Source organism: Bos taurus, chromosome 13 (assembly GCF_002263795.3).
Source record: "Bos taurus isolate L1 Dominette 01449 registration number 42190680 breed Hereford chromosome 13, ARS-UCD2.0, whole genome shotgun sequence".
Classification (NCBI taxonomy): Eukaryota; Metazoa; Chordata; class Mammalia; order Artiodactyla; family Bovidae; genus Bos; species Bos taurus.
This window is the reverse complement of record NC_037340.1, coordinates 63,264,195-63,289,643: the sequence shown is the minus strand read 5'-3', so window position 1 is coordinate 63,289,643 and position 25,449 is coordinate 63,264,195. Positions and strand designations below refer to the sequence as shown.

The following is a 25,449-nucleotide window of genomic DNA, read 5'->3' as shown; positions in this document are numbered from 1 at the left end:
GCACCATTGCCGGCAATTATAAAAACTGGCAACAACTCCAGCGACTATCAGTAGGGGAGGGTCATAAACACAACAAGAGCAGGGGCAACACCTGCCTAACCCTCAGCTGTTATACCCTCAGTGCCTAATGTGGTGCCTGGCACATAGTAGGTGCTCAGCAAACATTTGTGAAAGGAGGAAAGGAAGGAGAGAGCGAGGGGAGCAAAGCGTTCAAAGGGTCTTGCAGGATCCCAGAAAGCAAACCCTTCTCCCTTTAGCCGGGTGAGAAAGACGCACTTTGGGGGCTGTTATTGTTCATTTTAAAAACTTCCATCAAATGACTTCAGAATTCAATTCCCTCTTGAATGTTTCTCTTTTCTCATTTTCATCATCTCCCGTCTTTTTAATACTCGTTGTTGAGTTCCCTTTTGCAGCGGTTGATTGAATTGAGGCTCTGGGGACTTGCGACAGTCACTTTAGACACTTAGAGTTCCAATCACGCTGTTCCATGCTCCCCCCCGCCGTTAGCACCCAAGAAACCAGCTCTTATGAGAGCCGAGAATATCTTTACAGCCCAGAACGCCACACTCTAAAACACAGACGGTAAAAGTCAGAATGCTCTGTGACTAATGTGTGTCCAATGAAAGTATTAAAATGCCCATTTAATGGGAGAAGGCTGATTGAAAAAATCCATGTGCTGGTGAAGTTCTGTGACTGATGTCATATGGGGTCCACGCCTGGAAAAGACACGGAGCTCATCAGTCCAGGGGCCAAGCTGTCCAATGTCTCCAGTTCCAGGAAACACCCATAGTCCCCCTCCCACAGGGAGTGGCACCCCATGGAGGCAGACAGAGGGAGGCACTCACGTCAGCTGGTCACTTCCTGGGACTTGCCTGGTGGTCCCGTGGTTAAGAATCCACCTTCAAAGGCAGGGGACTCAGGTTTAATCCCTGGTCGGGGAGTTAAGATCCCACATGCCGTGGCGAACTAAGCCTGTGTGCCGCAACTACTGAGCCCAAGTACTCTAGAGCCTGTGCTCCACAATGAGAGAAGCCCCTGTTTGCCACAATTAGAGAAAGCCTGTAGGCCACAACAAAGACCCAACACATAGCCAAAAACCCCCACAAAACACAAACAAAACAAACCACAAAAAACAAACAGGCAAAACTGGGGCATTTCCTGTGTGCCGGGTCTTGTGCAAGGCACAACCTCATGGACTCCTGAGAACAACTCTGAGAGGTGAGATTTATTATCACCCTCTTGCAAAGGGCACTTCCTGTGAGGTCTCAAAGGTGGAAGAGGAGTTAGCTAGGAGAAGAGGAGGGCCCTGGAAAGGAATTACCCAGAGGAAACAGTACGTGCAAGGCAAGAGGCAGTATATAAAAAGAAAAGCAGTTTGGTATTGCTGAGGCTTAAAGTGCCAACAGTGAGAGGAAAATGATGAGGCTAGAGCTGTGGGTGGGAACAGATGACAGTTTCATGGACCTTGCTGGATGGGGCAGGGACTGGGAGGCAGGAGCCAGAAGCTGGGAGACTCCGGAGTGGCTGTCAGAGTCATCAAGGCAAGAGATGAGGGAGTTAGAGAAACTCACGGAGGCATAGATAGCAGGACTGGGTGGCTGATTGGACTGGATACCTAAGGAGGCTGAGGGGAGGAGAGGACCCAAGGATGATGTCCAGATTTCTGTCTGCAGAGCTGATGGTGGGGCTGCCCAACTCAGGGACCCAAGGCAGACCTGGGGAATAATGTAGCAATGCACCGTGGACATGCTCAGCTCTTGGCAATCAAAAGACAAGAGCCCAAGAGGAGAGGGTCTGGCCTATGTGTGGCCTGGGCCCAACTCAGAGGCATAGCTGTTGATTGTCAGCTTGGCAATGATCCCTGAAGCCACAGAGCAGCAGGGCTCACCTAGTTCAGTTTGACCTGCACTGTGTTTAAAATATGAGTCCATGTTTAGAAAACAAGGCATGCTCAGTTAAAACACAAACATTTGTCTTCTCTTGGAAAATCAGAAGATTTGGCCACATGGGCTAGAATCCCATGAGGGCAACCATTGCTGAGAAGTAGCTAAGAAGTTGAGCTTCCCTGGTGGCTCAGTGGTAAAGAATCTGCCTGCCAATGCAGGAGACGCAGGTTCAATCCCTGGGTGGAGAAGATCTCCCACTCCAGTATTCTTGCCTAGGAAATCCCATGGACAGAGAAGAATGGTGGGCTATAGTCTGTGTGGTCTAAGACAGGAGTTAGTGACTACACAACAACAAAGCTAAGAAGTTGGATAGCTAATAGGACTTCCCTGGTGTTCCAGTGGCTAAGACTCTGCTCTCCCAATGCAGGGGGCCCGGGGTTCAATCCCTGATTGGAGAACTAGATCCCACATGTCACAACTAAGAGTTCGCATGCTGCAAGATCCTACATACTGCAACTGAAATTACCCTGTATGCTGCAACAAAGATCCCATGTGCCGCAACTACGACCTGGTGCAGCCAGATTAATAAAAATAAATATTAAAAGAAAAGGAGTAGTTCAGAACTAGGTAGTTAAGTCAGAATACATGCTCTTTCATTCACCACAGTCCCCACCATTCCCTATGGTCTCGTAGAATCCGAGGCTAAGTAGTTCTGTTGTCAGTTACTGCACTTGCAATGACTTCCAACATCCCACACTTTTATCATAAAGGATAGTCTCAGAGAGTTGAAGTTCAGTGTTTCAAGTAAAACAGGAGCGCATATATCTTTGCAGACACCAAGACAATTCCTTTGCCTTTAATATGCAAAACGAGTCTGTGTCAAAAGCCTAAGCCAGGCCAGACGCTCTTCTCTCATCCACAGGTCTTGCTAGCAATCCGTGGCCTAGAGGGAAAAGAGAAGAGGGACACAGGGAGAGAGTAATCAGACAGGGAGGGCGACAGGGGGCATCACCAGGAAATAGACTTTTAAGGAGAGAGTGATCAGCAATATCCAGCGCTGACGGAAGTTGAGTTAGACAGGCATGGCTCATTTGTGACAAGAGTTTGTGCACACAAGGCCACACATGCATCCACATGTAAAAATGAGTGCACACGCCCATGTGCACACAGGCACATGTATATACACACATACACAAGAGCAAGCACACAGGTCATTTACACTCCCAGTATACCTGCCTCTGCACACACAGAGACACATTTTCAGTTAGTTGCTCAGTTGTGTCTGACTCTTTGTGACCCCATGGACTGCAGCACACCAGGCTTCCCTGTCCATCACCAAGAGTTCCCCAAATTTTGTCAGAACTCTCCACCATGACCCATCGTCTTGGGTGCTACACAGTATGGCTCATAGTTTCATTGAGGTAGACAAGGCTGTGGTCCATGTGATCAGATTGGTTAGTTTTCCGTGATTGTGGTTTTCATTCTGTCTGCCCTCTGATGGAGAAGGATAAGAGGCTTATGGAAGCTTCCAGGTGGGAGAGACTGACTGAGGGGGAAAATGGGTCTTGTTCTGAAGGGCAGGGCTATGCTCAGTAAATCTTTAATCCAATTTTCTGTTGATGGGCAGGGTTGTGTTCCCTCTTTGTTTGACCTGAGGCCAAACTATGGTGGAGGTAGTGAAGATAATGGGGACCTCCTTCAAAAGGTCCCATGCAGGCACTGCTGCACTGAGTGCAGCAGGCCACCGCCGACCCACGCCTCTGTCAGAGACCCCTGGACACTCGTGGCAAGTCTGGGTCAGTCTCTTGCAGAGTCACTGCTCCTTTCTCCTGGGTCTTTGTGTGCACAAGGTTTTGTTTGTGCCCTCCAAGAGTCTGTTTCCCCAGTCCTGTGTAAGTTCTGGTGGCTCTATGATGGGGTTAATGGCAACCTCCTCCAAGAGGGCTTATGCCATACCCAGGTCTACTGTACCCAGAGCCCTGCCCCTGCAGCAGGCCACTATAGACCCGTACCTCCACAGTTGAGTCAGTTCAGTCGCTCAGTCGTGTCTGACTCTTCACGACTCCATGAATCACAGCACTCCAGGCCTCCCTGTCCATCACCAACTCCCAGAGTTCACTCAGACTCATGTCCATTGAGTTAGTGATGCCATCCAGCCATCTCATCCTCTGTCGTCCCCTTCTCCTCCTGCCCCCAATCCCTCCCAGCATCAGAGTCTTTTCCACTGAGTCAACTCTTCACATGAGGTGGCCAAAGTACTGGAGTTTCAGCCTTAGCATCATTCCTTCCAAAGAAATCCCAGTGCTGATCTCCTTCAGAATGGATTGGTTGGATCTCCTTGCAGTCCAAGGGACTCTCAAGAGTCCAACACCACAGTTCAAAAGCATCAATTCTTCGGCACTCAGCTTTCTTCACAATCCAACTCTCACATCCATACTTGACCACAGGAAAAACCATAGCCTTGACTAGACGGACATTTGTTGCCAAAGTAATCTCTCTGCTCTTCAATATGTTATCTAGGTTGGTCATAACTTTTCTTCCAAGGAGTAAGCGTCTTTTAATTTCATGCTGCAGTCACCATCTGCAGTGATTTTGGAACCTGGAATGTCAGGTCCATGAATCAAGGCAAATTGGAAGTGGTCAAACAGGAGATGGCAAGAGTGAATGTCGACATTCTAGGAATCAGCGAACTAAAATGGACTGGAATGGGTGAATTTAACTCAGATGACCATTATATCTACTACTGCAGGCAGGAATCCCTCAGAAGAAATGGAGTAGCCATCATGGTCAACAAAAGAGTCCAAAATGCAGTACTCGGATGCAATCTCAAAAACGACAGAATGATCTCTGTTCGTTTCCAAGGCAAACCATTCAATATCACAGTAATCCAAGTCTATGCCCCAGCCCGTAACGCTGAAGAAGCTGAAGTTGAACGGTTCTATGAAGACCTACAAGACCTTCTAGAGCTAACATCCAAAAAAGATATCCTTTTCATTATAGGGGACTGGAATGCAAAAGTAGGAAGTCAAGAAACACCTGGAGTAACAGGCAAATTTGGCCTTGGAATACGGAATGAAGCAGGGCAAAGACTAATAGAGTTTTGCCAAGAAAATGCACTGGTCATAGCAAACACCCTCTTCCAACAACACAAGAGAAGACTCTACACATGGACATCACCAGATGGTCAACACCAAAATCAGACTGATTATATTCTTTGCAGCCAAAGATGGAGAAGCTCTATACAGTCAACAAAAACAAGACCAGGAGCTGACTGTGGCTCAGATCATGAACTCCTTATTGCCAAATTCAGTCTTAAATTGAAGAAAGTGGGGAAAACCACTAGACCATTCAGGTATGACCTAAATCAAATCCCTTATGATTATACAGTTGAAATGAGAAATAGATTTAAGGGACTAGATCTGATAGATAGAGTGCCTGATGAATTATGGACAGAGGTTCGTGACATTGTACAGGAGACAGGGATCAAGACCATCCCATGGAAAAGAAATGCAAAAAAGCAAAATGGCTGTCTGGGGAGGCCTTACAAATAGCTGTGAAAAGAAGAGAAGCGAAAAGCTAAGGAGAAAAGGAAAGACATAAGCATCTGAATGCAGAGTTCCAAAGAATAGCAAGAAGAGATAAGAAAGCCTTCTTCAGCCATCAATGCAAAGAAATAGAGGAAAAGAACAGAATGGGAAAGACTAGAGATCTCTTCAAGAAAATTAGAGATACTAAGGGAACATTTCATGCAAAGATGGGCTTGATAAAGGACAGAAATGGTATGGACCTAACAGAAGCAGAAGATATTAAGAAGAGATGGCAAGAATACACAGAAGAACTGTACAAAAAAGATCTTCACGACCCAGATAATCACGATGGTGTGATCACTCATCTAGAGCCAGACATCCTGGAATGAGAAGTCAAGTGGGCCTTAGAAAGCATCACTACGAACAAAGCTAGTGGAGGTGGTGGAATTCCAGTTGAGCTCTTTCAAATCCTGAAAGATGATGCTGTGAAAGTGCTGCACTCAATATGCCAGCAAATTTGGAAAACTCAGCAGTGGCCACAGGAATGGAAAAGGTCAGTTTTCATTCCAATCCCAAAGAAAGGCAATACCAAAGAATGCTCCAACTACCTTACCTCCACAGGAGACACTCAAACACAGTTCTGGCTCAGTCTCTGTGGGGTCTCTGGGTCCTTTTGCACACAAAGTTTGTTTGAGCCCTCTGAGCATCTCTGGTGGGTATGGGGTTTGACTCTAAATGCGATTTCACCCCCCACTACCATTTTGCTGGGGCTCAATGGCACCCCACTCCAGTACTCTTGCCTGGCAAATCCCATGGATGGAGGAGCCTGATAGGCTGCAGTCCATGGGGTCGCTGAGAGTCGGACACGACTGAGCGACTGCACTTTCACTTTTCACTTTCATGCATTGGAGAAGGAAATGGCAACGCACTCCAGTGTTCTTGCCTGGAGAATCCCAGGGACGGGGAGCCTGGTGGGCTGCCGTCTATGGGGTCGCACAGAGTCGGACACGACTGAAGCGACTGAGCAGCAGCAGCAGCAGCACCCTTTGCCCTTGGGCCTCCAAGATGGCGGAGTAGAAGGACATGCGCTCATCTTCTTCTGCGAGAACTCCAAAATTACAACTCGCTGCTGAACAACTGTTAACAGGGGAATGTTGGATCCCACCAAAAAAAGATACCCCATGTCCAAGGGCAAAGAGACACATACGCACACACACCAAGAAGAGTGTGATGAAGAGGTGTGCACACACAAGCGGGCATGCAAACACACACGTACGCGTGTGGACACACCTACTCAGGCACAAAGACGTAGTGTCTGCACAGACGCAGGCCCACGTACATCCCCACCGCCGCCTGACTCCGGGCACCCTCCCGGGGATCCACGCTCACACCTAATGAAGCCCTGCCAGTTCCAAACCAGCAACTCGTAACTAAATAAATATGATAAACAACTCCCCTCCAGATGGCTCCGCACGCACACCCACTCCTCCCGCTTGGAGGGATGGCACATTCTATGCCAATAAATCCTCCTGTTTGAAAACATTTGCCTTCTTAATTGGCCCGTTTACGGGTAAAATATGTTTCTGGGTAGTGCTCTGCCAGAACGGGGTGCAGAGATGCCCCATCCTGCCTGGAGCTCAGCCAGGAGACAGGCCTTGGAGCTGCAAGTGCACCTCTGCCCCGGCCCAGGAGGACAAGCTTGACCCCTGCCGAGACAAGGCTGAAGGGAAAGGCTCTCCCCATGGCTTTTTTCCTCCCTGTGTCTCGAGTTTTCTTTGGGTTCACATTTATCGAGCTTGCTGCATGCAGCACTGCCATCAGAGACACCCTCTTCTCTCCATGTTTGTGTTTCTGGCCAGGCGCTTGTGAGGTGTGCTGACTGTGCTGACCCCCATAGTGGGGTGAAGGGTGATTCCCCCAAAGATATACCCACATCCAAATCCCCAGAACCTGTGAATGTGACCTTCTTTGGGAAAAGGGTCTTTGCTGGTATAATTAAATGAAAGACCTTAAGATGATATCCTAGATTCCCAAGTGGGCCCTAAATCCAATGTCTTACAAGAGACCACAGATGACACATGTGGAGAGGAAGGTGATAAAGGGCTGGTCTGTGGCTCAGCAGCCCGGGTCAGAGTGGGTAGATTGTTTGATTCACCCACTGTGTGACCTTGGCCAAGTCACTCTGTACCTCTGAGACTCCATCTTCTCATCTGTGAAATGGGGGACATAATAACAGCCACTCCTAGGGTTATTGAGAGGACTGATGGAAAAAAAAAAACCCAAAAGCACTCCAATAAATAATATAAAATAAAACAAAGTGAATAATTGTTGGAAAAAAAACTCACAGAGCCCTAAGCAGTACACTGACTACTCAGTAAGTGCTGGCTGGTGTTAGGGTGAGCTTAGAGGCCAGAGAGAGGGAGCACATAGCCTCTGGCCACGGAAGGTCACTTTACGGCCAATGTGTGGCCAGGATGACAGCCTAGTGGGCCAAGGCAGGCTGGTGCCCTGACAGATGGGGCCATGGCTGTGAGCCTATGCTCACCACGAGCATCCTCCCCAGAGCACACCCAGTCCTCTGCTCATGACAGCCCAGCCGCTGTTCTGAGAGCTGAGAGGTAGCAAGGAGGGTCTGCATGGCCAGGGACAGGGAGAAGGCAGGCTCCCCGCACTGACACAAGCCCATCTTTCCTGGCAGTGTGCAGTAGGCGCTCAGAAGAGGCAGCCTGAGTGACTTCCTCTCCGTCTTCATGAGAACATCACCTAGATTTATAACCAATGTGACAGCTAAGAGTTCAGAGTCTGGCCAATATAAACAAACCTTAGTGTTAACCATGAAGGGTTGGCTAAGGTTAAATGCAGGAAGAGAAGGGAAGTGACAACATTGTCACCAAACCAGATCCATTGAATTATCATTGTTCTGCAGAGACTTGATCATGTAGGGTCCAAGGTCAGGGCTCTGGTCCTCCCTGCAGGCTGTTTTGATGAAAGCAAATGTCCACGGATAATTTGATGAAATTATCCTTTTCCTCAAATAATCCATTTCTTCAGCTAGCACGTACTGAGCACCTCTAAGTGCAGGCACACAGGGGTGCTGAGCACAGGAATACAATAGCCTCAGCTGTCATGGAATTTAGGGCCGGGAGAGAGAAACAGACGTCCGACAAGGAAATGGAGGGCCTCTAAGGTGATGAGAATGAGACAGGGCTATGCGTGGAGCTGTGAGAATATGGAGCTGGGGAGTCAGGGATGGGAGAGCAAGCCAGGCAGAAGGGCCTCTCTGCTGTTAAGGATAAAAGGCAGGCAGGGAAGCTACAACACCTGGCCTAGATATTAAGAGGTACCCCTGGCAGCTGAGTGGAGAATGGTTTATAGGGGATCAGGGAGACAGGGAAACCGGTGAGGAGGCCATGACAAGCAAAGGAATGAGGGTGGCCAGAATCAGAGCCAAGGCAAGTTCGTGGGTGTGCAACCTGTGCAACCACACAGGGCCTTCATCCAGAAGGGCCCCCACTTGGTTTAATACTTGTCACTGTCTTGAAATTGCTAATAATTTTTGAAGAAGGGGCCCTGTGTTTTCATGTTGCCCTGGCCCCTACAAATTAAATAGAGGGCCGAGGAAAGCAGAGAAAGGATCTTTCTTAAACACTCAAAATCATAAACCTTTTTGCACCGGTGCACTGTAATAGGGCTTGTACCATCTCTGAGAGCCAACTTTGAGGAATTTTGTTGTCTTGTTAGTAGCCTGAAATTGGCCTTGGTGGGAGTACTTACACCATGGAAATCAGCTAACATTACAAGTCAGTCTTATTTTTTCAAAGACATTTATTCATCAGCATTTCCCAGAGTGTGTCCAAGGCCACACTTGAGTAGTGTGCTAAAAATATAGTTTCTAGGTGATGCCAAAGCCCCCTGAGGCTGCAGGGCCAGCACAGGAAGGCTGGGGCCCACCACAGCGTCTACACGCTTCATAGGAGGGAGGGCTAGAAAAAACCGGATTTGTGGAGTGAGAGTGTGGGGGCGTCCTGCTTGGGGTCAAAAACTGAAGTTCTGGGCCTGGGACCCAACCTCACCCTCCCACGTGGAGGCTGAGCCCATAGGGGAGACATCACCCACAAGGTTGCCCACTTTGCGGGACTCCTGGGGCGAACACGGGACCAATACAGAGCCCTCCTAGACCACGCAGGAGCAGCACACACCAGCCCCCCTCTCCTCACCCGCCCAGCCCCTGGCGCTCAGTAGATAATGACTATTACATTACGAATGTTGTGGCTATAATGGCCCCACCTCCTGGCTGGCTTCCCTCCATTCTGTTACAGCCTTACCTCTCATCCCCACTCTGGCAGGAGCCAGGACCTCCACACATACAACAATCTCATCCGGCCCCAAACCCCCTGTCCCCGCCCCCGTGTCTGTCTCATCAGACCCCAGAAAGCAGGCAAGTTGGGATGGCTGGGGGTGGGGATTCTAAGCCCATTCCTATCCCATCTTCCCCACCCCTCCTCCTCTCGCCCTTCCCTCCCGGAGCGCAGACCCTCCTGAAGAGCCGCCTCCCAACCCCCATTCCCCACCCCTCACTCCCCGCCCCGAGGCTCCAGCGCTGCACGGGGCCTCACTTCCGGGGAAATGGCGCCACCTTCAGGCACCCGGGCGCGCTGCGGCGTCGGCTCCTCACCCCCGGGGCCTGGACTCCCGCCCTGGTCCACAGGGTCACCCCGCCTGCTGGCTGGAGCAGTGGACCGCGTTTCCCATCAAGTGTCCGGTGGAACCTACACACGCTGATGAGATGCTTGGAAAACGCCCCCTGGAGATGCTCCGTGGACATTTGCCCTGAAGTCCGACTTGAGTTAACCCTTCAGTTCCCGGAACATGAATGCTGAGGCCATGGGAAAGTCATTCTTCAGTTTCCTCAAATGCAGCATGGGGGTGAGGGTTAGAAGAGATTATCTCGAAGGCTTGGTGGAATTCTCAAACTTTCATGAAGAGAGAATCATTTGGAGGCGTGTTTAAAATGCAAAATCCAGAACTCCAAGAAATTCTGATCCATGCAGGAGCTTGCGTGTTCAGTCAAAATCAGAGATTCTGATGCAGATGGTCTGTCTACCCCAGAGTGGGAAACACTGCCGAAGGAATGAGCCTCCAGGAAGCTGGAAAAGCCGGCAGCGGCCTGCCGGAGCACACCTTGAATGTGGACGCTGTGACTGCACAGAAGGCGGTGGAAGCTGTGTGTGTGCTCAGTTCCTTCAGTGGTGTCCGACTCTTGGCGACCCCATGGACTGTATGTAGCCAGCCAGGCTCCTTTGTCCATGGAATTTTCTGGGCAAGAATACTGGAGTGGGTCGCCATTTCCCCATCTAGGGCATCTTCCCAACCCAGGGATCGAACCCATGTCTTCTGCATCTCCTGCCTAACAGGCAAATTCTTTACCGCTGAGTCACCTGGGAAGCCAAATAGAAGCCGTGAGAGCTATTGTAAGCCATGGGAGCTTGCTACATTCTGTGCAGCAAGGCATGCAAGAGTGACAGCTTTTTAGAATGATCACACTGGCTCTGGCTACTATGAAGAGAGAGTTGGTAAGGGTCCATCATGGTGGTGGCAACGACCTCAGAGAGGTAACTGCTGAAGTTGCCCAGATGAGATTCAGTGGTGTCCTGGACCAAGTGGAGGGGAGGAAAGGGGGACAGATTTCAGAGGTAAATCTTTTGCCTCCTTTCGAACACAAGAAGAATAGATTAGAATTGCTGATTATATTCTTATCCCAGCGTTTTAAAACTTCAAGGGGTTGTGTATGTATTATGTGCCCAATATACCACTCTGTGTGAGTGTGTATATATAGATATACAGATGGTAGAGATACAGATTCAGATATAGATGTGGCATGGATTCAAAAAATTTCTCTGGATGGTGTATCAGAGACCAGATGAGTTAATTCAATACCTGGCACATACTAAGCATTCTGTGTCGGCTCTCACGGCAGATTGTGCCTCCCAAATATGGCCCAAATGATATCTCCTGTCCCCCATGCTCTTTTTTCTTTTCTTTTAAAAAAAGTTTTATTGGAGTACAGTTGATTTGAAGTTTTGTGTTAGTTTCAGGTGTATGGCAAAGTGAATCAGTTATACATACACATATATCCACTCTTTTTTAGATTCTTTTCCCATATAGGTCTTTACGGAGTATTGAGTAGAGTTCCCTGTACTATACAGTAGGTCCTTATTTGTTATCTATTTTATATCAGATCAGATCAGTTGCTCAGTTGTGTCCAACTCTTTGCGACCCCATGAATCGCAGCACGCCAGGCCTCCCTGTCCATCACCAACTCCCGGAGTTCACTCAGACTCACGTCCATCGAGTCAGTGATGCCATCCAGCCATCTCATCCTCTGTCGTCCCCTTCTCCTCCTGCCCCCAATCCCTCCCAGCATCAGAGTCTTTTCCACTGAGTCAACTCTTCGCATGAGGTGGCCAAACTACTTTCAGCTTTAGCATCATTCCTTCCAAAGAAATCCCAGGGCTGATCTCCTTCAGAATGGATTGGTTGGATCTCCTTGCACTGTGCATGTGTCTTCTTTATGTCAATAAGTGAGTGAGTGTTAGTCACTCAGTGAAAGGTTGTTGTTGAATCACGCGAATACAGCAGGATTCTTGGCCCCCGGAGGAGAAGAATTCAATCCGGGGCCAGAGACGAGGCTTGATCGCTCAGAGCTTTTGTGTAATAAAGTTTTATTAAAGTATAAAGGAGATAGAGAAAGCTTCTGACATAGGCATCAGAAGGGGGCAGGAAGAGTACCCCCCTGCTAGTCTTTAGCTGGATGTTATATAGTCACTAGCAGTCTGTTAATGAAAGAAAGGAATGTCTTAAAATTCAGAATGGCACCAGGCCCCTCACCCATAAGATGCATTTTGGGATAATCTTGGCACCAAATGGTTTATCCTGGGCCATAAAATGATTAACTTGAATCTTGAAGAAGGGCAGACCACCATACAAATAGTTTCATTTACATAGATTAGGGGAACAATATCTATACTGGTTTGTCAAGTAGGTTCTGGGCCAAGAGGCGGAACCGACTTGGAGACAGAGTTTGGGGTAAAGGCATAGTACATTAGCATAGCTTAAGACAAACATTTCCATAAGAAAAAGGCATTGGTTATCTCTAGACTCGAGAATAGCTAACTTCAGGCGAAGCCGGGTGTCATTATGGCAACACAATATTTTAAGAGAAACCTCCCTTTAAATTTGTATAGAGAAGGAAAAAATATTGCTAGTTTGTTTCCTCCTGCCGCTTAAGAGAGATAAAAATGTCTGACACTTGCAGGCTATTTCCTCTATTTGGAGACCCCTGGCCTTCCTGCTGTTACCCTCTCATCAGTCATATCCAACTCTTTGAGACCTCATGGACTGTAGCCCACCAAGCTCCTCTGTCCATAGGATTTTCCAAGCAAGATTACTGGAGTGGATTGCCATGTCTTCCTCCAGGGGATATTCCCGACCCAGGGATCAAACCCATGTCTCCTGTGTCTCCTGCCATTCGGGTGGATTCCTTACCTGCTTAGCCAATGGTTAAGCCCACTATATGTCTAAAGCAGTGTGTATATGTCAGTCCCAATCTCCCAATTTATCCTTCCCCACATCCCACGCTCTTTTAGAACTAACCCTGCCCTCATCAGGAGGTGGAGTCTAATTCCCCTCCCCTTGAATCTGCAACTAATATAACCAGTAAAACACAGCAGTGTGACTTCACATGACTTCCAAGGCTAGGTCATAAAGGTGATAGATACATCATCAACAATATTGGCTGGAACCATCAATTTTAGAGCCCTGACCTTGGACAACACCAAGGGCTGCATGCTGTGAGGAGGCTCAAGCCACATGGAGAAGTCATGTGTTCCTGCTGAGCCCCCACGGGAGGTCCCAGCCCCCACCAGCACCCATAGCCACACATAGCACGCAACTGAAGAGGTCTCCGAATGTTCCAACTGATGACGTCACCAGCCTTCCAGGGCTTGGCAGGGGAGGCCCTAATTACCATGGAACAGAGATAAGTCATACCCTCTGGGTCCTTTCTGAGTTTCTGAACACAGAATCTATGAGCATAAGGAAATAGTTGCATTTCACAACTAAGTTTCAGGGCGGTTTACTGTGAAGCAATAGGTAAGCGGAACTGCCGTAGTGTATACCACTGTGTCTTTGTCCACGCTTTCTGCGAGGGAACCAAGTGCCCACATGTAGCTGCCCAAGCAGAGGAGGGAGAGAAGGAAACCAGGTAGTCCCCGTGAGATGGTCTAGGGGAAAAAGGTCAGGCCTTCGGGTGGGAAGGGGAAACCAGCCCCAAAGGAGTCCCATCTTCAAAGCCCCTGTGGGAACCTACTTTGTAGCTCAGGGAACTCTATACTCAGTGCTCTGTGGTGACCTACGTGGGAAGGAAATCCACTCAAAAAAGAAGGGATATGTGTATTCGTACAGCTGACTCACTTTTCTGGGCAGTAGAAACTAATACAACATTGTAAAGCAACTATACTCCTATAAAAATTAATTTAAAAAAAGCCCATTGGGGAAGGAGTGAGGAGCCCAACTCCACTGTATGACTCTGACTCATAGCTCCATTCCAGGTCAGCTGGATGATTCCAGATCCTGTTGCCTGTGGCCTTTCTACTGAGAGGGTAACAGGCAGGAAGGCCAGGGGTCTCCAAATAGAGGAAATAGCCTGCAAGTGTCAGACATTTTTCTCTCTCTTAAGCGGCAGGAGGAAACAAACTAGCAATATTTTTTCCTTCTCTATACAAATTTAAAGGGAGGTTTCTCTTAAAATATTGTGTTGTCATAATGACACCCGGCTTCGCCTGAAGTTAGCTATTCTCGAGTCTAGAGATAACCAATGCCTTTTTCTTATGGAAATGTTTGTCTTAAGCTATGCTAATGTACTATGTACCCAAACTCTGTCTCCAAGTCGGTTCCGCCTCTTGGCCCAGAACCTACTTGACAAACCAGTATGGATATTGTTCCCCTAATCTATGTAAATGAAACTATTTGTATGGTGGTCTGCCCTTCTTCAAGATTCAAGTTAATCATTTTATGGCCCAGGATAAACCATTTATCCCAAGATGCATCTTATGGGTGAGGGGCCTGGTGCCATTCTGAATTTTAAGATATTCCTTTCTTTCATTAACAGACTGCTAGTGACTATATAACATCCAGCTAAAGACCAGCAGAGGGGTACTCTTTCTGCCCCCTTCTGATGCCTATGTCAGAAGCTTTCTCTATCTCCTTTATACTTTAATAAAACTTTATTACACAAAAGCTCTGAGCGATCAAGCCTCGTCTCTGGCCCCGGATTGAATTCTTCTCCTCCGGGGGCCAAGAATCCTGCTGTATTCGCGTGATTCAACAACAACCTTTCACTACTCTCAGTAGGATTTCCAAGAGAGTTGGCCTCCTCTTTGGGCCTCCGCACTTGGTCACATTCAGGGTTGGCACCTTCTAAGGGAGACAGGAGTCTGTGAACCTAGCCCTCCCGCCATCACCACAGCAGGGAAGGGCTTGGGGCTGGATTCTCGTGGCTCTGCTGCTCACCAGTTCAGTGACCTGGGCCCCCAGTCACTTTATCCCTCTGAACCTGTTTTCTCAGCTGTAAAATAGGGCAGTGAGTGGTCCACCCCTGAAACAGTTCTTGTGTGGATTAAATGAGATGAGATGAAGGCAGATTAAGCGCCTGGTCTTAGTAAATGCTCCCTTAACGTTTGCCATTCTTTTGAGACTGTTGTTCTTGTTGAAAACCAAAAAGTCCAGGCAAGTAACATCACTGTGAGCAAGCGTACACATATTTGCTTTCTCCTGCTGTGGCCTACATTGCCCTGTGGGAATTTGGGCCCAGGTTAGCCAGAGCCTCACAGAAATCTAGCCTGGGCTTGGTGCAGAGCCTGGGCTGCAGGACCCAAAGGTTTATGTGTCTCTCCCAGCTCCACCTGCTTCCTCTGTTTACTGGGTAAGGTCAGAATGCAGCTTAGCAGGAAGGAGGGAAGCTCTTTCTGCAAGGTGGGTACCCAGGGCAGACAAGAAGAGATCTGGTTGGAGAGACAGGGACTCAAGCTCGGCCTCTACTTACTATGGGACTTGACGTACCTTGGCACCTCAGTTTCCTCACCTGTCATTCACTGAATAAATACTTATCAAAGGTCTATTGATTCTGTGTCATTGTCCTGCTCAGACCCACAAGAAAGCCCAAGATGGCCTCCAGGCCTTTGCACGTGCTGTTGAAAACTATCCTCCTAGTTCCAAGTCTTTCACAACTTTTCCCTTGCTGAGTCCTTAGCACCCCTCAATCTTGGTTGAGAGAGCACTTCTTCCCACAAGCCCTCCTCAATCGGGTGCCTCCTTTTTTAAAAATTCTGACCACACTTCAAGGCACATGGGACCTTAGTTCCTGACCAGGGATTGAACCCATGCCCCCTGCATTGGAAGGTAGTGTCTTAACCATTGGACCGCCAAAGTCCAGTCTCCTTAACTGGTTTAACTGCATTGATTACCCAGCCTGTGGTGGCAATGATGATGAGGAGGAGGATGGCAATGGCCTAATTTCCTCACCAAGAGCCTTGTGAGAGCTGGCACAAAGCTGCCCAAAATACAGATGTTGGATAAATGGCCTTCATAGGACAAGAAACTCATTAGCTGCTTCTGTCGCTTATTAGCATGGAACCAGAAGCTTGTCTAAGCCATAGTTTTCACCTCTAGCAAATGGGGCTCATAATAACCTGTTCTTCCCACCTCTACCCACCTCACAGAGCTGCCAAAGCCCTGATGGGTGCTTGCAGGCCTTGACCTCACAGCTGTGTGAGGCACCATCGTGCACTGACTAGTGTCCCCCAAACTAATGTCCACCTGGAACCCTACAATGTCACTTTGCTTGGAAATGGGGGTCGTTGCAGATGTAATTAAGGATCAAGATGAGATCACATTGAATTAGGGACCCTAACACATAATGAGAGGTGTCTTTATAAGTGACAGAAAAGGACACACAGAGACAGGGAAGAAAGTCATGTGAAGATGGAGGTATAGACTGAAGTGATGGAGCTACAAGCCAAGGAATGCTAGGAGCTCCCTGAAGATAGAAGAGGCAAGGAAGGATCCTCCCTACTAGGCCTCTGGAGTGTGGCCCCGCTGATACCTCGATTTTGTACTTATGACTTCTTGAACTGTAAGAGAATAAATTTCTATAGTATTAAGGTACCTGTGCACTCAATAAATATTTGTTGAGTAAGTTTTGAATGGTTAAGTCAATGTCTTTACTGTTTGTACCAGTTGAAATCTTCTGGAGCTTATAGCCAAGGAATCCTGACATGGTCACTTCTCTCTCCATCCTGAGAACCTCCAGAGAGCAGGAAGGGGGCTGGGCATTACTGAACACAGCATCCCACAGGCCTGGCACAAAGCCCACATCAAGTAGGAATAAGCAGCTGTTTCTCACAGGGGCCCCAGACACTGCCCAGGAATTAGCTGCAGGCCTGCCAGAGCTGGATGCTTGGGTCTGCCAGCTCCTCTCTCCAAATCCCAGGGTGAGATGCCCCTGAAGCAGCTGATGAGAAAAGTGTAATGTCCACTGTGCATTTCCCACACCAGATGATGCCTGCCAAACACCAACTGCAGCTGAGAAGGGGGAATCTGGCAGCAAACACTGCCATTAGATTCTTCTTAAGGTGGAAAGAACTTCTGAGAACACCACAGGCAACATCCACTCGAGCCATAAATCTTCAAGCCACCGTGGTGAAGTCCCGATTCTAAGTGTGGCGGCTTGGGTGGAGGAGCAGTGAAGGGTGAGGAGCAGGGCAGGAATAGCTTCGCAGACGGGACATCTGAAATGATCTGGTCCAGCCTGGCTGTTTCACAGGTGGGAAAATGACATTTAGGACAGGTGGGCAGCTTGCCACAGGGCACCCAGTGAGCAATGGCATGTTTAACTGTGAACTCAGATTGGGGTTTTTAATGACATTTAAAAAAATTTTTTTTAATTGAAGTATAGTTGATTTACAATGCTGTGCAAATTTCTGCTCTGCAGTTAAGTGATTCATTCACACACAAATATACATTTTTTTAGTCTTTTCCATTACAGTTTACCCAAGGATACTGTGCTACCCAGTATATCCTATACATATATATACTGCATGTGCTATACAGTATATGCTATGCAGATATCCCTGTGCTATATGCAGGACCTTGTTTATCAGGTTGGTTTTAATCTCAAAAGGTGTAGGGATGGGCACTGGAAGGGGATCCTCTTGACTCTGCCAATTTGCATGCAGAATAAAGGATTAATGTGCATAGATCAAATTTTTTGAAGGAGAGGGTCCATAGTGTTTATCAGATTCTTTTTTTTGATTGATTGATTTTTGGCTGGGCTGGTCTTCATTGCTGCATGGGCTTTTCTCTAGTTGGGGCGAGCCGGGGGCTACTCTCTAGCTGCGGTGTGCAGACTTCTCATTGCCGTGGCTTCCCTCGTTGCGGAGCACGGGCTCTAGAGCACAGACTCAATAGTTGTGGTGCACAGGCTTCGTTGCTCCGCAGCATGTGGGATTTTCCCGGACCAAGGATTGAACCCGTGTTTCCTGCATTGGCACTGCATTACCACTGAGCCATCAGGGAAGCCCTTCATCAGTTTCTTAAGACAGCGTAAGACTACAGAAGACCAGAAACAGTGGAAGAGGCCGGGTCAAAATCACAGGGCAGGTCACAGCGGACCTGAGACTAGCATCTGTGTCCTCAATTCTCGGTCACTGCCCTACACCTTCCACCCCACAGGAAAGACTATTTTCTTCAATACACAGATGGGCCTCGTCAGTGGGCACACCAATGCTTCCAACAGGTGGAGGGTCTGTGGTCCTGCGGGCACTGCCCATGGACGTGACAGAGAAGAACGAGAGAAGACCCTGGAGCCCCTCAAGCACCAACTACTCCTGAACTGTGCCCAGGGGGTCCCCAAACAAGGTGAGGGCTTCTGGAACCTAAACATGTTTCCAGTAAGACACACTCTGCTCTCAGTTCAGATTGTTGATACACATCACGCTTGGGTCTTCCATGTTTCCAGACTCCCCTGGACACCACACTGGCCCGGAAAGGGTCACCTCCCAAAGCCAATGATCGATTGATTAAAGACAAAGGCAAAGTATGAAAATTAATTGAGATATTTAATAGACAGTGCAAACCATAATTTCATCTGAATATAAATGTATGCACATGTTTCCAATGGGTTATCTATCAGTTATCACAAACAGCAACAAGGACCTTAGAGCTATGTTAGAAAAATGTATAGCTGGAATTTAACTCAAACAATCTCACACACTCTCAAGAGAACACCATCCATTTCAAATCAGTGTCACAAACTCCAGAAAGACCAGGGGGGTGGGAGTGAGGAGTGGGCCAGGGTGGGGAACACAGGGGCCAGTACACAGGTGATGGACAGAAATACAGCTCTCGAGGAAACCAAAATAGATGCATTATTACAGCTAAGGACAAGGAAAAGCCTATGGCTTTTAAAAAACGACTCTTCTGCCAGTACCATACACGTCTTACAAAGAGATGTGCGACAAGTCAGCTGACTTAAAAGGACAGAGGCTACATTTTCAGGTCATTCTGACTGCAAACGGTCGACCCTTGCCATTGAGGTTCAGCAGTGGAGTTAGCGTAGTCCAGAAGCTCAATGTTGGATTTGCAAATACAGTTTATTTTACAGAAATTCAACATTATAAACAGCAGGCACCTCCCCCCCACCCCACCCCACCCCCTCCCCCCGACCTGTCCCGCTGGGTGCAGACCATGCTATGCGGAGTGAGCAGTGATGCGGCCCTACTGCTTTGGAGGGAGATTTGAGAGCGATGGAACCTGCCTGCACCACATCCGGCCTGCCCCGCACACGCACGCGCCTGCCCGCTGCGCAGGCCACCAGAGTCTGTCTGGGCTCAGCCCGCACTGGACCGGTTAAATGGTTCCAGCCCAGGTCTCTAATTCCTTCATGTCCTCGTCTTCCTCTTCCTTCTTCTTGGCTGTGTGAAGACAGAAAAGGCTGTTTAGGAAGGCTGGTCGCTGTGTTCTCCACACGTTCTGGCTGGATGCCAGGGCTGTGCTACCCCGTATCTACAAAACGGCCCTGCCCGTGCAGCCCGCCGCGTCTCCAGGCTATCAGCAGACTGCCTCTCTGTGCCTAAAAGCTGCAACGCAGAACTCCAGATAACCAGGCACAGCTTTTCCAGCACCTCCCCTCCCCGACACCAGAGCCAGACAAAATGGGGAGGATTCAACACTGAGTCCATCAGGATCCACGCGTGGCCTCCGGCCAGAGCATCCAACGTGGGAGAGAGTGGGAAGAACCCAGAAGAGCTCTAGTCTAAGCCACTCCTCTCCACCTCAAGGGCCTAAGCCGCCTCTCCACCACAGGCAGTTGGCCGGACAGCTTTCAGACCCGCACCCCACCCTGGGCAGCAGACTCAACCAGAGGATCCACTTCCCCTTGACCTATGGGAGGATGAGAGGACACAGCCTGGTCACACCCTGCTCCCTGGGTTCTTTCTCCGTGCCAAATCAAGCTGCTTCACCTTTTCTAGAAGTTCTGGGTGGAATACTTCTACCCAAAGGTAAAATAATGGGGGAGGAGGGGCTCAAAGAAGGAAATGAAGGATTTATAAACAAGGTCTCTAAAAAACCCAAAGCTGTTTTGGCTACCTATGAGCCCCAGCTGTGCACTGCACGAGACACCAGACGGGGAGAAAGCGCCGTCCTGGACGTGGACTCTCACCTTGCTTGGTGACAACAGGGAAAGCGATTCTAAAATAGCGGCTCTCAACCGGATGAGATTTCTCCCCTCCCCCACCCCACAGCCCTCAGACATCTTGCAAAATCCGGTGACATGTTTGGTTGTTAAAACCTGCGGAGGCGGATGCCACTGGCATCTAGAGGGCAGAGGCCATAGGTGCTGCTCACCATCCACAGGGCACAGCACAGGCTCCCTCCTAGTCCCCACTAAAAGAATGATTTGGCTATGTCAATAGCGCCAAGGTTAGGAGACGAGGAAAGAGCGGGTGGCACTGTCTTCAGGGCTGTCACAACAGATGCCACCTGGCTCTCAACTCTGGGCAACTCAGGACCCACACTGAAGCCAACTGACCACAGGATCACCTACCCCATGGGTCGTGGCTGTGTCATGACCATGGATAAGAAGTACTCACCAGGTTTTGATGGTAGGGATATAGAGGGAACACTCGGTAGAGGGACTGTTTCCGGTCCACTGATTTCCAGCAAATTCTTGTCTAGTTCCTCCTGTTCTAGTTCTTCTAATTCTGCCATGAGCTCATCCTGGGAAACACAAACACAAAAATGAGAGCGACACCCTGGGGAACCCTAGCCCCTCCTGTGGTGCCTCCTACCCGATGGCTCAGGGGACACATATCCCTTCTGAGAAGGTCAGGGCTGATGGACTCCAAGTGCACACTCTGTGACTCATCCTAAACACACTTCTACTGGTGAACGGAGCACACTATCGAGCAATTACTGATGTCTATGTGGGGTCCCTGCACCAGGCAGGGAGCATCTTGAGAAAAGGGGTCGTATGTTTTCATTTCTATCTCTATCTCAGAACTGGGTGCACTGAGTGAATGTTCAGGAACGTCTGCTGAATTGAAATGAACTTGAATAGTCCATCGAACTCCAGTCTGAAAACATGGAAACTCTGGCACTGGGAGCCAAGGGAGCTACAGGCTGCTTTCTCAGCTATACGGCGGCAATCAGCACAAAGAATTAGGTTCGGTGGAGAGGCCCTGACCTTCAGTGGACTCAAATCTAAGGCAGAATGAGGTACAGAGCCTGTAACTGTATTTTAAAAACCTAAGAGCTTCAAGGTTCCAATTGCTATGGCAGAAATTGGTAGCTGACCAAGTTCCAGATGAATCCTTCAGGGATCAGTTGCAAACATTCCTTCCTTGGTTTTACCTTTATCTCCCAGCAGAGCTGTCTGAGGGCAAACCCTGTAAATTCCTCAGGGCATGGTGACCTCGGCTGCCCCAGCTCTGAGCCCAGGGGCCCACCATGGAAGGGTGCAGGGTCATTGCTTGCTGAAATCAGTATTGACCTGAAGTCTGCTGAGATGTCCTGACGAAGGTCCCTTTACTCCACCTTAGCTCCCCCCAAAACTGAAAGCATCCCTCAAAACCCAGAATTCGGGAGGGTGCATGCCATACCTTATGTCTACATTCAGGTTTCTGGAGGGAGGAGACCTGGTGATTTCCAGACCACATACTCCCTGCTGGAGAAGACTCAACTGCACATCAGAGGCAGCCTGGGCATCAGCTGAGAAGCTGGTGTGGTCGGCATGAAATCACTCACCTCGTCAAACTCTTCTCCAAACCCTACGGGTTTTGAAATAGCTGTTGAAATCTCTTCTGCAAGTTCCTGCTGGTCAGCAATGTCCTGCATTAACTCATCAACTTTGTCGATGTCCCTTTAAATGAAACGAGTGTTGTGTTAAGTCTATGTACACAGGCTCTGTGAGGCAGAAAAAAGGATCTGCTGCCCAGCCCCAGCCCCACAATCACTCCCTCTGAGGAATTCCATTTTTTTTTTGGCTGCGCTGAGTGGCGTGTGGAATCTTAGTTCCCCGACCAGGTATCGAACCCAAGCCCCCTGCAGTGGAAGCATGGTGTCTTAACCATTGGACCACCAGGGAAGTCTCGTGGAATTCCTTTTTTGTCTTTGTCTTCTTCCCCCTCTTTTAAACTAGAGAATCACAGAATCAAGAGGACAAAAGCATCCCTAGACGTCACCCAGTCTAACACCCTGAGGAAATAAAGCTGGCAAAGTTAGATGCCATCGTGAGAGTCTCTCATGCAAGCTGGTAAACATATTAGATGAGACCGTGGGACTTGGGAACTCCTGGATCAACAGCTCTTCAAGTTCAAGGGCAACTCTGCACAGCAATAGGTAAAATCACAAATCCTACAACAGAACCATGCAACGTGACCAGCCCTTCCCATCTACACAAATCCACTATGGCTCCTGCACGAGGCCCCAGAGGAAACGCAAACAATGCAGAGTATTCCCTATGTGCTGTCACTAATGCCAAAACACTTACAGTCAGTCAATATCATATACACACATGTTATCTCCAAGCACAGTATTTACTAGGAGGTGTTGTGCTGTGGAGAACATGGCCCGAAGGGGACACGCACCTCTCTCAGGAAGCTCAGTCTGATGAACATCCCCTCAGACAGTAGCTCAGTTATCTGAAGGCTACTTTTCCCACAATCCCACACTTCTAGGGCAGGGATCAGCAAGCTTTTCCCGTAAAGGGCCCCAAAGAGTAATAAATGTTTTAGAATCTGTGGGCCACACGATCTCTGTTGCAAAAATTCAAGCCTGCTGTGTGCCACAAAAGCAGCCACAGACGGTATGTATTAAGGGACACAACTGTGTTTCAACAAAATTTTATTCACAGAAATTGGCAGCAGGGGACTTGCCTGGGGCCCACAGGCCACATTCTGCCAACCCGTTTTAGAGCATGGCTGAGGAACCAAAAGGAGCAAAAAGGGGCTCCCAGCACCCCCAAATATATGATGCCAAGTTCAAGCACTAAAACAAATGCAGAATTCTGTTCTATTTGGAAGAAGTCCTCATTTGGGGCTTAATGTCAACCTGGCCTTTAATTACAAATGTAACAGCTCAGTTATCTGGTTTTTTAGGCCACAGGATGTGAGAGCAGCTACATAAAGGAAGTAATGCAGAGGTCAAGAACACTTGTCAATATGAGAGCCAAAGCCCAAGAGTGACGAGGAGGGAAAATTCCATCAAAAACAGACCCAGGAAGAGAAAGAGCTAAAGCCCTCAACTGTACCACACCTTTCAGGGCCCCTGACAGCTTCAGGAGAAAGTCACAGGAACTGATTCTAATCCCAGTTCTATTCAAGTTTCCCCATAGCCCAGGGCAAGTCACCTCCCCTCCCTGGGACAAACTTCTCCACCTAGATGATCAGAGGCCTGGGTAAGAGAACCTTCTAAGAAGCCAAAGCTTTCCAGCTTAAAACTCTACATTCATTCCAATAACCCTGAATTACTCAGAAAACAGTTTCATTCCATCAGATCTGCTTCTAGGGGTAGCAGGGCACCATAATCCATTTCAGAAGAGTTCCAGAAAAGATGAAAATTAGAACAAACTTGGGTGCCTGAATGGATAAGTGGAGGGGTCTGGGACTGAGGCCTTGCACAGCCAGCATGCCCTTGCGCATGTGTGCCCCCTCCACCAGCGGGTGCCACGTACATGTTGTCGTGGGCAGCCTTCATGGCCTTGGCGGCATAGCCCATGTTCTTGAGCACCTCGGTGTTGGTGTTGGCATTCTCCAGGGCCTCTCGCTGGAACTCGATTGTTGACAGCGTGCCGTCGATCTGCGCCAGCTGCTTTTCATACCTCTTCTTGCGCTTCAGGGCCTGGAGTGCCGCTGCATTGGGGGAAGAAAACAGGGTTTCAGAGAGCCCGGACACAGGGCAGCGTCCTAGAGTTCACTGAGTTGTCTTCCTAATTGGGATGGATGCACTTCAGTTTCTGCTTCACTACAACAGAGGGCTAATACTCTCTTCTTCACAAACAGCATATTCAATATTCTGGGAAAACTATACAAAATTCACATTCTTCAAAATGCAGCCAGGCACTAAGCCAAAGTTCACTCTCTCTGGTAACCACACGCATAAATCAAAGCATGGAAGGCACCCCAAACAAGAGACTGCTTTGAAGTCAAACTGCCTTAGGTTGAAACCCCAGCTCTCAGCCGCAGTGAGCTGCTGAACCTCCCTGATAGGTTGATATGAATGAGATAACATATATGCAAACACTTAGCACAGCATTTAACATGGTGGACACCCCCAAACCCCTCTAATTATTATAAAGCAGCTTTAAGGTATCATTTTATGTCAACTAAATTACAAAATAATAAATAATGACTATAGCAAATACTGGATCATTCGGGGTTAAAATGCTATCTCACACACAGCCCACAACTGTACATTGTTATAGTGCTTCTGAAAAGTAACGTGGCAACACACAGCAACAGCCAGAATGCTGTTCCTGCCCTCTGACCCAGTAATTTCCTTCTGGAAATGTATTCAACAAGAGCAAAGACCCCATGCCTGAAGATGGTAACTACAGCATTCTCTATCATAGAAAGGACTGAGCAACTGAAATAAAGACAGAATTCCCTGTCGGGGCCTCATCTAGAGTCTGACCACTGGGTCAAATCAATGCCACCACCTCTCTTGGCCTCCCAGCGTGTTAAGGCTGCAGCGATCACCTTGTCTTAAGATCCAGTCAGGGTGAGCACTTTGGTCAAGGCAAACTGGTAGCAGAGCAAGGGCCAAACCACACCTCCCTACTCAAAGCCCAGGCTTCCCTCTCCTTACTATTTTAGTTCCCCTCTTTACGCTGAAAAGTATCTTAGCGGAGCATAAAGCGCAGGAAGGAGGCTCTGCACAGACTCAAGCAGACGGAATGATGGGTCAGGGAAGCTGCCTGGCACCTGCCTTGGCCTGGACAGCACCAGCCTCACATATGTATGTAGACACATACACTCGTGCACTTGTGCCCGCTGTGTCCCCAAGCTCTGCAGGCTGCTGGCCACGGCTAATCACCTGCCCAACAGGGCTGTGGTTTCTCCACATGTCACCTGAATTGGTCCTGCACTCCTTCCACTAAAGTGCCCTGTGAGCCTAGGACTGCCCCCTGAAAACCATCTGCCAAGGGAAAAGGGCCTTGGTTTGCATGTAAGCAATCCTTAAGTCCACAGTTCTTCCAAAAGCAGCAGACAAAACCCCCAGGAAAATTCCTCCAGCCAAAGGATAAAGCAGGCTAAAGAAACACTGCAAAAAATCCAAAGAACAATGAAATGTGCCTCATTAAAAGCTGAAAAGCCATTCCACTTGTTACTTCTCTATCCTGGTGTGAATGGTCAGAACAGCCTATGACGGTAAGAAATTCAACCTGCAGTCACATCTAGATGTCCCCAAGACCCTTTACT

The 25,449-nt window shown here is 48.6% G+C and overlaps 1 protein-coding gene across 1 annotated transcript in view; it reads right to left on the bottom strand.

Moving 5' to 3' along the window:
- Positions 1 to 18,569: 18,569 nt before the first annotated feature.
- CHMP4B (charged multivesicular body protein 4B) overlaps positions 18,570 to 25,449 on the bottom strand; it is a 44,771-nt gene continuing 37,891 nt past the window's right edge. The window contains exons 2-5 of the mRNA NM_001128506.1: positions 23,703 to 23,880; positions 21,776 to 21,890; positions 20,623 to 20,749; positions 18,570 to 19,443 (exon numbers count right to left, since the gene is read on the bottom strand). Of these exons, the coding sequence (NP_001121978.1) occupies positions 19,379 to 19,443; positions 20,623 to 20,749; positions 21,776 to 21,890; positions 23,703 to 23,880 (485 nt within the window). The 3' untranslated portion in view covers positions 18,570 to 19,378. The remainder of the gene's footprint in view (positions 19,444 to 20,622; positions 20,750 to 21,775; positions 21,891 to 23,702; positions 23,881 to 25,449) is intronic.